Source organism: Pinus tabuliformis, chromosome 9, assembly GCF_031772625.1.
Source record: "Pinus tabuliformis cultivar Carrire ecotype Pingquan chromosome 9, CPIR1, whole genome shotgun sequence".
Taxonomy (NCBI): domain Eukaryota; kingdom Viridiplantae; phylum Streptophyta; class Pinopsida; order Pinales; family Pinaceae; genus Pinus; species Pinus tabuliformis.
In genome coordinates this window covers 532,790,909-532,804,352 of record NC_142307.1, presented here as the reverse complement: position 1 = coordinate 532,804,352, position 13,444 = coordinate 532,790,909, and the positions used below count along the sequence as shown (strand labels likewise).

The window sequence follows — 13,444 nt, the reverse complement described above, 5'->3', positions numbered from 1 at the left end:
TAAAGAGCCGATTTTGGGTTTTTTTGTGTCATTTTTTTCAGACAGTGGACAAGTTTGAGAGCTAAGGAGGAGAAGAAGCCATCTACAAGGGCAAGAAAAGAGAAAAGCGAAAAAATTTAGCATCCCAAGCAAGCAAAATTCGAGTTTGGACCAAGTTTCTTTAGCAAAGCGTGGTTTCTAGGTATGGGCATCAAATTTGGCCCTTTTTCTTGGTTTTTTTCTTGTTTTTGCTTAGGTTTCTATAACCCATTGACTTTCAATGATTTTTTAGTGAATTTGATTGTCTTTTTTTCATTTTTGTTGCATAGAATGGAGAGGGTTCATTTTGGTTAAAAATGCAAAAACTTGATTGTTAGATTTATAAGTTTAATTCTTCTTGCGCCCTAGTTTTTTTGCATCATCTTACTTGCGTTTGAATGTTTATTTCTTCCATTATTGTTGCATGAGATGAGGTGTTTTTTTTGGTCAAAAATTCAATGTGTTGTATGTAAATTTTATTTTTATTTTTTTAACTTGCAATTCTTCTTGTGCCCTAGGTTCAACTTAAAACTTCATCTTACACTAAAGCTCGAGTTCAACAAAGTTACAAACATGCCAAGGAAATTGGACACTTTGTGGGAATTTGGTGAACCTGATGGAGGGTTTGACAGATCAAACTTGACTTGCAAGTTGTGTGGGCATCATATGACAGTGGGGGTATACAAATTGAAATATCACCTTGCACAAATCCCCACATGAGGTAGGGCCTTGCACCAATACAAATCCGGAAATCATCCGAAGTGCCCTCAGATCATTGGAAGAAATAGAGTAAACCAAACTATCCAAGTCAGCTCTAAAGAGTCAAATAGCAAGAAGTAGAGTGTTATGAGGTGAATATGAGAGTGGCACTAGTTCTACTTAAGCATCAGTATCTACAACCAACCCTGTAGATGCCTCATCATATTTTGTTCCTAGAACCATGCCTGGTTCACAATCATCTATCTCTTCAATTATTAAAAAAAAGGGAGAAAGAAGAAGCTGACAAGTTGTTGGGCAAATTTCTTCTTTAGAGTGATATCCCTTTCAGCGTTGCAAGGAATAATCCATTTTTCCAGCCTACTGCTAATGCTATTGCAATTGTTGGCCCAGGGTACAAAGTCCCTTGACTCCCTTCTTATAATGACTTTAGAGGCCGCATTTTTCAAAATGAAAAGGTTGACTACACCAAGAAATTGGAGGAGTTTAGGGCATCATGGGCACACACATGATGCATTGTAATGTCAGATGGTTGGACCGATCAAAAGGGTAGAAGCTTTATAAACTTCTTGGTTAATTGTCCCAAGGGGATAATGTTTATGAAATCTATTGATGCATCTGCTCATATCAAAGATGTGTGATTATTATGTGATTTGCTGGATGTGTTTATTTTGGAGGTGGATCCAGAACATGTTGTCCAAGTCATAACGGACAATGCTACAAATTATGTTGCTGTTGGCAAGATGTTTATGGAGAGGCATCCTACTTTATTTTGGACACCTTGTGTTTCACATTGCATTGATTTGATGTTGGAGGACATAGGAAAAATTCCTTTTGTCAAATATATTGTTGACTCATCAAAAAGCATTACAAAATTTATATATAATCATGCATTTGCGCTTCATTTGATGAGAACATTCACCAACAACAAGGAGTTGGTGTGCCCCACCATTACACGGTTTGCCACCAGTTTCATATCTCTTCAATCCCTCTTGAATTCTATGTGGGATGTGAAGAGAATGTTTCTTTCAGATGAGTGGCATGCTTCGGCATTTAGCCGCAAACTAGAGGGAGAGGCCATATGCAGATTAGTTTCATACCAGGAATGCTTCTAGGCGAGAGTGCAGGAGGTGTGCATTATTATTGAACCTTTGGTAAAGGTTCTTCGATTAGTTGATGGTGACAAGCCTGCAATGGGCTACTTGTACGAAACCATGGACAAGGCCAAAGAATCTATTCAGACCTACTATGATGATAAGGGAGATGAGGGGTTTCAGAAAGAACTCCTCCTATGGAAAGTAATTGATGAATGATAGAACAACACACTCCATCGTCCCATTCATGTTGCAGGGATCTACCTGAACCCCGCATTTGCTTACCCCTGTGGGTTCTTATTTGATGCTGAGCTCATGGATGGATTCTTCACCTGTGTTCAGAGGATGGTGCCATATCTAGTAGAATGTGCAGATATCTCCAAAGAAATAGAGATATACAGAATGGCAGGTGGCACATTTAGCTTTAACATCACCGTAGTTGATAGGAAGACTAAAATGCCAGGTATGTTTTTCTAATTTCATTGTCTTTTTAAGTCCATAACTTCATACTTTGCTTCAACTTTCAAATTTCATTTTTTTCTTATGTTTATCTTATTTGTAATTTTGTTGTAGATGCATGGTTGAGAAGCTATGGTGGTAGAGTACCCAATCTGCGAAGATTTTCCATTCGAGTACTCAGCCAAACATGTAGCTCCTTAGGATGCTAGCACAACTAGAGTGTATTTGAAAAATACACACCAAGAAGCACAACAGGTTAAATCTTAAAATATTCCAAATTTCCAATTAATTTTTTGAACTCATTAAATAATATTTTTTTATAATTATTATTTTATGACCCTTGTACAGGTTGGAGTCCCAATGACTTAATGACATGGAACATGTCTACTACAATCTTCAATTGTGGGTGAGACAACTTGAGAGGACACCTAATATGGAGGCCATCTCATTGGATGGGATTAACACCACTGTTGTGTGAAAATTCCTACACTGAAGGAACCCCTACTATAGCAAATCTGAATCTACTTCACCTACTTGATATTTTTAACATTATCAAGTAATTCTTCTGAATACTGAAGCAAATTACTTCTACAGCCTACACGAATTAAATATTTGATCTCATGAAACAGAAAACAAAGCAAAGAACAAGATACATGGGACACACTTATTTTTTGGACACAATAGTCCTCGGAAAAACCCAATGTGGCAAAACTGGTGCAACAGCTCTGAGGGTTTTATTATTATGCAAGAGAAATATCTGAACACAAATCTAGGATGCTCATCTAGCAATCCTTTACAAAGAAAATACTAGACAAAAGACTGGTGAAATGTTCTCACCCTATCACTAGAGAAATAGTGATTGATCCTTAGCTCTGGGAGGCTCCACGTCGCCCTCTGATGGCCTCTTCGTCACCCTAGGCGGCTTCTGCATCACCCCTGTTGGGTATTATGCTACCTCTCTGCTCTGGATCTTCTGTTGGCTGAGAATTCGACTTTCTTGCCTCCAGTCTCACACCCTGGCTGTCGGCAACTGCAAATTGAATTCCCTCTACAGAATTTCGAATTACCCTCCCTCACTGTGTTGCCTCTACATCAGCACTACGTAGGCCAGTGTCAATCCTCCTTTGGACACCTTTCTGTCCTCTCTCTGCCTTGTATTCTCCGGAGAGTCCTTCTCCCGGATTCTCATTGCCCCTTAACTGCAATATCTCCCCAATCAATTTTCCTCAATCTCTCTATGTGTGTTTCCCAATGAACCCCAAGCCTCCATTTTATACTTTTTCTGTTGAGCCATCAATAGCCAAGATTAATTCTCTAATTAATGATTAAGATTAAAACATGGCTTGATCAGCCTTCTAGATCATTCTCACCCATATTTTGATTAATACCCATTAATATTTTAATTTCCCTAAGTTTAGACTTAGGAACTCCATTAAAAATATTAATTATTTTACTAAAATACAATCCGGGTGGAATTTCACCAAATGGTTTCTGGGTTCTTTCGAATTCATGTGCCTTAGCCTCTCCACCAATTTTCAAGGCGAGAGCACTTTCAATGCTACCCAAAACTAACACTCCCTCATAGTGAGGAAAGTGCTTTAACAACAATGTCCACCTGCATGATGCTCTGTTTCTGAAGTACCTCCTTTCTACATTGTTGCTGCCACCAACACTGTGCTATTGTTGCTACTGTACTGCTGCCCATGACACTGCCACTCCCCCTGCTGCATCTGTACTACAACTCCTTCTCAAATGATGCATCTGCTATGCTGCTAGCACTGCCACTGCTAACACTGCATCCGTAGTGCAACTTAGTTGCTGAGAGAAGCAACTGAAAAACATCCAAAATTAACTGAACTTAACTGTGTTTAGCATAATACAATGAATGTTGGAATCTGATTTCTACTAGTCTCTGACCCTCTGAATCTTCTACGCTGCTGTTGACTTCTGCACTGTGCCAATTCCACTGCTGCCAAACTTGCTCTGCGTTGATCAGTCTCTGGTCCCAAGCTACTGCATCTATCCTCCAAATAATCCACTGCATCGTTTGACACTAAGTCCATCTCGTTACTGCTGAATCTTGGGCTCCCATAGCAAGGAATTGATCCAAGAGGTGGACTCCTCAAGGATCCTGCCCACATGTAGTCCTCCCGACTATAGCTCAATATCACCCCATCTCCCTCCTGGAAATGCCTGGGCACTCATGGCAAACTCAACGTCGTCAATCTTTGCTGAAGCAGCCTTAGGATCATGTTTCTCATCCTTATCCTTTTTCTTCAAAGGACATTGGGATGCATAGTGGCCCATCTCACCACAACTGAAACATTTCACCTTCGAAATGTCCTTTCGCTTCAGCTTTTGTTGTCCCTTCGATGTTAGAGCTTCGTTTTCCTCCTCCTCCTTCACCTTTGTGCCACTCCCACTATTGCCATTGAGGTTGACCTTCACTAGGTCCCTCCTTAACTCCTCCAGTTGAAGATTTGCCCACATCTCCTCCCATGAAAGTAGTTTTTCCCTGCCCAATATGCTTTGGAAGAAAACTTGCCATTCATCCGAGACTCCATTAAGGGTTATCCTCACCATCGCAGTTGGCTGAGGAGTGGACCACACTGCAGCAAGCTGGTCTCTGGTGTCCTGAAGTCGTTGAAGATACAGGTTCACCCCTTCTCCTTTCTGCATCAAGGTTCATTGCAATTTCTGCTCTAAATACATCTTTCGTTGTTCAAAAGAGCCTTCATATAGTGACGACAAGGCTTCCCACATCTCTCGAGTTGTATCCTTGCCCTGCAAGTGTGAGACCACATGATCTCGAACTCCATCGAGAACGAGCCTCTTCGTCTTCCCTTGCTCGTCCTTGTACTTCTTCTTGTGATCATTGTCAGCAGGAACAACTACAACACTTTTGACGTAGGCCTCGAGATCATATTCCTCTAGAACAGCTAAGATTTTGGTCTTCCATATGACATAGTTGGAGACTCTGTCCAACTTGTCCAGATCTCTGAGCCCATGCGATGCCATCTCTCTCGACTGTCGAACTGACTCCTCTAGTCACTGCTTAGCACTGTAGAGAGTGAGAAATAAGAACTTTTTGGCAAAAAGTTCTCTAAGGAGAAAATTCCCCTTCTACGTGTCTTTGTTCTTTTCCAGCAAATTTCTGCCCCGGCAAAAACTGTTCCCTTCAACCACTACGCCGATGCTCTGCATCACTCCCTCTGCCTCTGCAAACTCATGAATTGGAAATCGTACCTCTCTGTCATCTCACTCAGAGAGAGATTTCCTCGGATCTGCTTCCCGGCAAGGACTGCGCAATCCCTTCAAGGGGATATGAATTGCTGCCAAGAGTAGCTTTTGGCCTCACTACTCAACACCGCTAAATCTGCTTTTCCTGTTCCAAAATCAACGCTCTGGTACCATGTGAAAATTCCTACACTGAAGGAACCCCTACTGCAGCAAATCTGAATCTACTTCACCTAATTTATGTTTTTAACATTATTAAGTTATTCTTCTGACTACTAAAGCAAATTACTTCTACAACCTACACTAATTAAATATTTGATGTCATGAAACAGAAAATAGTACAAAGAACAAGATACATAGGACACAATTAGTTTTTGGAAACAATAGTCCTCGGAAAAACCCAATGTGGGAAAACCAGTGCAGCAACTCTAAGGGTTTTATTATTATGCAGGAAAAATATCTGAATACAAATCTAGGATGCTCATCTAGCAATCCTTTACAGATAAAATATTGGAAAAAAGACTAGTGAAATGTTCTCACCCTGTCACTAGACAAATAGTGATTGATCCTCATCTCTGGGAGGCTCTGCATCACCCTCTGATGGCCTATGTGTCACCCTGGGCAAATTCTGCATCACCCCTGCTGGGTATTACGCTCTATTAGCTTTGGATCTTCTACTGGCTGAGAATTTGACTTGCTTGCCTCCAGTCTCACACCCTGGCTCCCAGCAACTGCAAATTGAATTCCCTCTGTAGAATTTCGAATTCCCTTCACTAACTGTGTTGCTTCTGCATCAACATTGCGTAGGCCAGCGTCAGTCCTCCTCTGGACGTCTTTCTGTCCTCTCTTTGCCTTGTATTCCCCGGAAAGTCCTTCTCTCGGATTCTCACTGCCCCACAGCAGCAAGATCTCCCCAACTAGGAACTTCTCACCTCAGAAAATCGATTTCCTCAATCTTTCTATGTATGCTTCCAAATGAACCCCAAGCCTCAATTTTATACTTTTCAGGTTGAGTCTTCAATAGCCAATATTAAGTCTCTAATCAATGGTTAAGATTAAAACATGACTTGATCCGCCTTCTAGATCATTCTCATCGATATTTTGATTAATACCTATTAATATTTTAATTTCCCTAAGTTTAGACTTAGGAACTCCATTAAAAATATTAATTATTTTAATAAAATACAATCCGGGTGGAATTTCACCAAACGGTTTCTGGGTTCTTTAGAATTCATGTGCCTTATCCTCTCCACCAATTTTCAAGGCTAGAGCACTTTCGATGCTACCAAAAACTAACATGTTGCATGCAGGGTTGAGGCTGAGAGACCTCTCATGGAGTCTACCGCTGATTGGTTAGAGTAGGAGGTAGTGGAGGAAGTAGATGAGGAGGAGGAGGAGGAGGAGTTTGAGCAAGAGCAACAGGAGGAGGAGGTGACACCACCTACCCAGGCCACCCCTGTCACCAATAGAGGACGTGGTCTACCTCTTGTAGCTCCTAGTTCTTCAGCGTCTAGAGCACAAAGTTGTTCACTGCCAACTCCACCGCCATCCACATCTAGAGGGAAAGCTAATGCATTTTCTCGCAAGATGGGCAAAGGAAATCAGTACTATTATTTATTTGGTTCATTTCATTGTATATGACATTATGACTCATGATATGAGATACGTTATTATATTTTTTGTTGATATTTTGATGCTAGGTTGGGACTCAGGACTTACTATTCAGGACATGACTCACTGTTATGTGTGATAGCACTAGAAATGATATTACACATCTTATATATTAGTTATTTTATCATATTTATGTGTCAATGCATTTATTTTATGTCGTAGATACTTTAGATATTAAAAAAATTGAAAAAAATGAATATTTTTGTATTTGCCGATTTTTTCTCAATTTTTACCGATTTTTTCCCGATTTTTCCGATTTTTTTCCAATTTTTCCCCTCTCCAATTTAATTTCAATCGCAATGTTCGCAACATTGGTTTAGACAATGGCAATTCCAAGTTAAGACCTAGTAATCAAAACAGCAACATCAATATCCGATGATGATTATATGTCAAATATAAGTCAAAAAAATTCTACAAGTACATTAAAAGAAAAGCAAGTCAGAAGAACTCCTTATCGACATCCTAATCAGAAGAGCAGGTACATTAATCAGTCAGTGTATTATCTTCAATCAGAAGAAAAGCAATCGACATATCTTCCAAAGAATACTATCCTAGTACCATCAAGTCTCATGATAATATTTCATCTTGGGAGACCTATAAGTGCAACATTCTACAGAAGATTAATTTGGGATGGTTAGATCATTTCACAGTACGATAGTTATGTACCACACTCAGAATTTCATATCGTCTTGTATCATCGAAGATGACAGTTCTGAGAATTGAGAAGTTGAGAAGACATTATGAAACATAAAAAGATATCAAACCTTTTCATCAATAAGCTTTGAAGTCAAAGCTTTTGTAAATGGGAAGGCAATGTTATAAACATAAATATGTATAAATAATAACGAATAATAATTAATAATTAAGAAAAGGCATGTCTCAAAGGACATGGCTGTTCATGGAAGGGCACCTGCCTAGGTATATAAACAAGGGACCTCATTGGTAACCAAATCATATCAGTCATTCATACAGTTTATATATACATTATTACTCCTATAAATGGATTCTTTTACAATATTCCAAATCTTCTGGATTAATTAACTCGTGAGCCAAGTCTTTTGGGTTAATTAACTCGTGAGCTAAGTTTTGCTATCACAAGGGGCCTCGTGGCTATATGGATAGTCATCATGTGCCTCTGGCTATATGTTTGTATATCCATATCGAAGCTCTGGGATATCATACAGTCATAATATATGATTACATGGAGACAACCTTCAGAGGAGGGTCTCCAATCACAATTCTACACTTGCCACATAACTACCCCTAATGGTGTGGACACCAACCACTACACAAACAATGTATGACATTGCCATCACATTCTCATGATCGATTGAGTTGGCATACATAGCAGACGATAACATTCTTTGTTTTCTCTGTGCTTGTTTTTCAAGTGCTGCAGACTTGATTAACGGGAGTTACCTCTCTAGCTTTATGCAATTACGAGTATTGCAAGAAGAAATATGTTTGATTTGTGCTAATCTCCCTGTTCCCATTCTCTCAGAAAATTTAGTGCTATAGCCAAAACTATAAATGTTTCTCTTGAATATGACACAATTTCTGGCATTATTGATAAAAATAGCATGATGGAGAATGTTCAGACGTTTTGAAAAATTATGAGATAAGCATTACTCAAGATAATCTGGGTCTACTAGAGCCATTTATAACAACCAATAATGATGGACAAGAAAAAGGTTGATTTCCAAAAGGAAATATCTTAGGATGGATTTATGAAGATAACTGACAGTCAGATGGAATTGACCCCCACATGTGGGTAAGTTTACATACGTGAACTGCTTGCTACATTTGATCATTAACCAGCTACTACATAGGGTCTAGCTCAAACATGCTTGTCACTCCCCAGATGTGGGCTGTAAATTTCCATATATAAGAGGGTGCCAGTTTACAAGAGGAGTTAAAAGAACACTAAAGAAATAAAACTTATTATATTGTGTAGTAGTTCAGTCAGTTGAAGATGTTTATGCAAGAAAAAGATGAGATGTTCTCCAATTGATTTAAATTTGACATAAAGATTGATGTTTGTGAGTCCACTATGGGCCATAATATTGGGCAATGCACATATAAAGAACAGAAGAAGCTTGAAGGAAAGTTGGCCAAAGTGAAGATTACCATTCAGTCATAAAGCACCAATAACAAGGATGGGAGTAGGATGGTTCTCAAGGGAAATGATCCAAAATACACCCAGGGATTGATGTTGACGAAGTGTTAAAACGTCTGTTCAGGTACTGTATTCAAATGTTATTACTAACTGTAGAGAACAAATTAGTCGGTTTGTTCACAACTAACTCTCATCACAAAAATGTATCCAAAATTGTACGAGGGCATCACCCCATACCACCTCAAGTACGCAAGTATATGATTATCTTCGTATCCTCCTGCAGTAATATCTCTTATTATTCAAAGTAATGTTGTTGATTGTTGTCATAACTTCATTCCTTTCTGAACTTTCTGTTTCAAAAGTGTTACCATGAGTTCATGAAATTCATTTCTTCCCTTTTACATTTTAACCATACTGTTTCCTTCTGTGATACACAACCAGTTAATATATTTTCATGTACATTTTAAAAATTAAACTGCCAGAAGGACTCTTGATTCTGTGGTACTTAGAGAAGCCGAGAACAAACATCCATGACAATGTACCATCTCATACAGGAAAAAGAAAGCATTGACAACATGCTTGAGCAACTCACCTGAGCCCCTAGAATAGGTGGAATTAGGAGAAGTCCAATTGTGAAGACAAAGATAACCATCAAGCTCAGTCTAACTTCTCCTTCACCATAAGGAAGAGGATGATTTGCTGCCTGCAAATTTACGAGAGGCTTGCTAGAGTAATTAACCTTTAAGACCTGTAGAAAGGCATTATCGAGCATAGCAGTAACAGTAGGCAACTGGTGAACATGCCAAGGTTGATACATTACAGTATAGTTAAAAGAACAACCTGCACAGGAAAGTAAGTCACCAATGTAAAACATACCATTAAAAACTAGCAATGATTTATGTAATGTCAAAATGAGCTCAAACAGTAGGCAGCTTATGAGTGTGCCAAAGGCAGATAAATAGCACTATACTTGAAAGATCAACCTATGCAGAAATTGAATCCCCAATGAACACACACCATTGAAAATACACAATGAATCCTCTCATGAATCATGATACCTCCCTTGGCCATCCAGGCACTCCATATGAAATTTCTTCTTTCTAATAACCATCCATGAGGTTGAATCCAACATTGAACATCAACATCCAGGATTCAAATGCAAATATAAAGATGCAGAGGAATTTACATTGCACATATAATTCAGTCACTAACAGTTGGAATCATGAAAACACATAACAGAATCTAGACATAAAGCATTCCCCACAGAGCAAATTATGAATACTTTTCTGTAATTTACTAATTAACACCATGTTTGTGGGTGCTTCATGAGATTTGAGGTACGTGATGTATGATCAGCACATGGATGGTCAATGATGGACTTGCACATTGGAGGTGGCTTACTCAATGGTTGCTTGATCTCAGTTGGATACTTGCATGACATCCTTTGTTGGAGCACTGGAGATCTTCAGATAGCTTGCAACATTCCTCATGATGCCCACATGTAGATTAACTGCTTGCTTAAGAGGATGCCTCCCATTGGAGTAGTGTTTGGCATTCCAAAGTAAGGCATTGAGACCTACATAGCATGGTGAGGCTTGGATGCTTCCATGGAGGCATGGAGTTGACTTGGGGATGCCTGGGTTGTGATAGTGTCCATGGAACTTGCAAGTGAAATTGACTCATTGGAGCTGACAGCTTAGGAGGAGCGTTGGAGTCCTTGGAGAGCTATAGGAGGAGTGTAATGCTTCACATATGTGGACCTACTTGTGTTTTGTAGGTTGCTTGTAGAGGTTTAAGCCCACTTCATATTGTTGGTCGCCCTTACCTAATATAAATAAACGGAGGGAATCCATTCATCGATATATTATATTCATCATATCTTGTGCTAGAGATGTAAGAGATTAGAACACTTTTTTCTATCTTAACTTCATAAGCATATTGCTTTTGTATTTTCTCTCTCTCTCTTGGTTCTTGGAGGATTCTCTGAATGTGCTAGGGCTGGGATTTTACCCTGAGAAGACTAAGGAGCTAGTCTTTGTGACATGTTGCAACAAAATCTTGCACTTCTTGAAATAAAGTCCAAAAAGCTCAAGTGTGAAACACATTGCAACTCAAAGGGGGGCATGATAACCTCACTAACCCTCTTCTTATTTTGGCCAACTCTCCTTTGAGGATGCATCCGCTAGGGTGAGGGCGTGCTCCCCACATTTCCTATGCTCCAAGGATGGGACGAGGCTTGGAGAAACGTTTCCCCATGTCTCCCTTTGGGGAAACCTAGGGAGACATAGGGGGAAACATTTCTTGATGCCCCCCTTTTGGGGAAACTTAGGGAGACACAGGGGGGAACGTTTCCCCAATATCAGGGACATGTTTCCCAAAAACGGGTGCTTGTGGGTGCCCCCCCTGAATTTTACCTGAAAAAAATAATTTTTTAGTTGGGAAGCCTAATACTCAACACTAGGGCCCTATAGTCTACTAATGCTATCTAAGTAATGGTACACTTTTACTTAAAATTTTAACATTACCATTAATCATTTCAAGATGTTTGAGAGTGGTTCCAACATCAATGGATTTCATATAAACTAGAATTTTAGATCCCATTCAAAATCCAACAAACTTAATAATTTTCAACACTTTGGGATTGGGGAATTTGCAGCATTTATGTTGGATTCTATCATGTATGGGGAAATGGAACTAGCATTTAGTCAAGAGCACCAAGCCCTCTATGCACTACCTCATTGTTGGTGGCAATTATTATTGAACTCCTCTATTGTGATCATCACTCAAACAAAATCTCAAATCTCGACTTGACATGTTAAGCTTTTGCAATTTAATTTTGTTCTTAGAGGGTGATATTGATGATGAGGATCCCAATATTGGCAATGATTTTGATAATATGTAGGTATTTGTTGTAGCATGATTTTTTTGGACTATAGAGGCCATCTCACCTTTGTTTTTGTATTTCTGGTTCAAAGATGGATTGCACTTGGTGTTATTTTGGTTATATGCACCCTTGCTATACACTTGAGAAACTTCACATACTTGTGTATAATGACCTAAATTCATATGGATGCACATGAATATTTATGTCTTTTCTTTAAAAATTGAATATTTATGTATTTTTTGGTCGATTGATTTTTTGGTCCAATTTTTTTCCAAAGCCTAGTTTTGGGATCGACCGATTTGATGACCAATCTAGTTCTAATAAAATTGGTTCATTGTTCATTTTCAGTTTTAAATTTTGAGTCTTGACTCTACACACTGACGAGCTTAGAACGAGTCTTTGACTTGTCATTTTTAAGTATTTTTGAGTTTGAGTAATTTAAATTTACTATTCTAGTCTTCAGACTTCAGTGTCTACTAGTTTTCTTAATACTAATTAGATTCTAGAATAATGAATGATGATTTTAAATCAATATATTTTATTATTAAATTTGAATTTAAATCACGTATACAGACACACAGTAAAGTCCTAGGGTAATTTTTTTCCTTAGTGTTTATAAAGTTGGCTAGGTTTACTACCTTCCCAATGTAATAGCAAATATTTTCTATGCATGCATTAAACAAGATTTTTGTAGTAATGTAATGCTTCAATCAAGTCATGTTACTCTAAGGTTGTCTGCCCAACAATCAATGAGTATATCCAATCTTTTTTACAGTGTTGATTTATAAGGTCAGCAAATTCATAACCAATATAGTTTATAGTTATGTTATTACTCCACCAAAGTCTGCTACAACTATCTACTATTATTAAGCTATTACAAGCTTACTACACACGTTCCAAGCAATCCTGATGTCATTCACGGATCAGGTACTGAGGTTGTTGATCCCCGTATTTTCTTTGCGAACCGATGGCTAAGCAGAGTAGGGTTCAGTCCCCTTAACCTTAGGGCTAGGTGCAATTATAGATGGATCGAGCATTGTTTAGACCAGTGTTGATAATATCATTCTCGGCAAAATATCGGCGAGGGTCCTGAAAACATCTTTTTGGCAATATTGGCGAAAATATCGGCAAAATATCGAAAAATATTGGCAACATAAAAAAACATATTTTTTTCAGATTTTTAAACATAGAAAGAAATAATGATATTTAACCAAGATTTTCAAAATATGGTGATATTTAGCAGATATT

General features: G+C 38.6%; 1 protein-coding gene across 1 annotated transcript in view; it reads right to left on the bottom strand.

Annotated features, from left to right (window-relative positions):
• The window catches only part of LOC149149590 (uncharacterized), a 528,411-nt gene that overhangs the window by 238,970 nt on the left and 275,997 nt on the right, over positions 1–13,444 (bottom strand). The window contains exon 11 of the mRNA XM_089442525.1: positions 9,905–10,152. Within this exon, the coding sequence (XP_089298651.1) occupies positions 9,905–10,152 (248 nt within the window). The remainder of the gene's footprint in view (positions 1–9,904; positions 10,153–13,444) is intronic.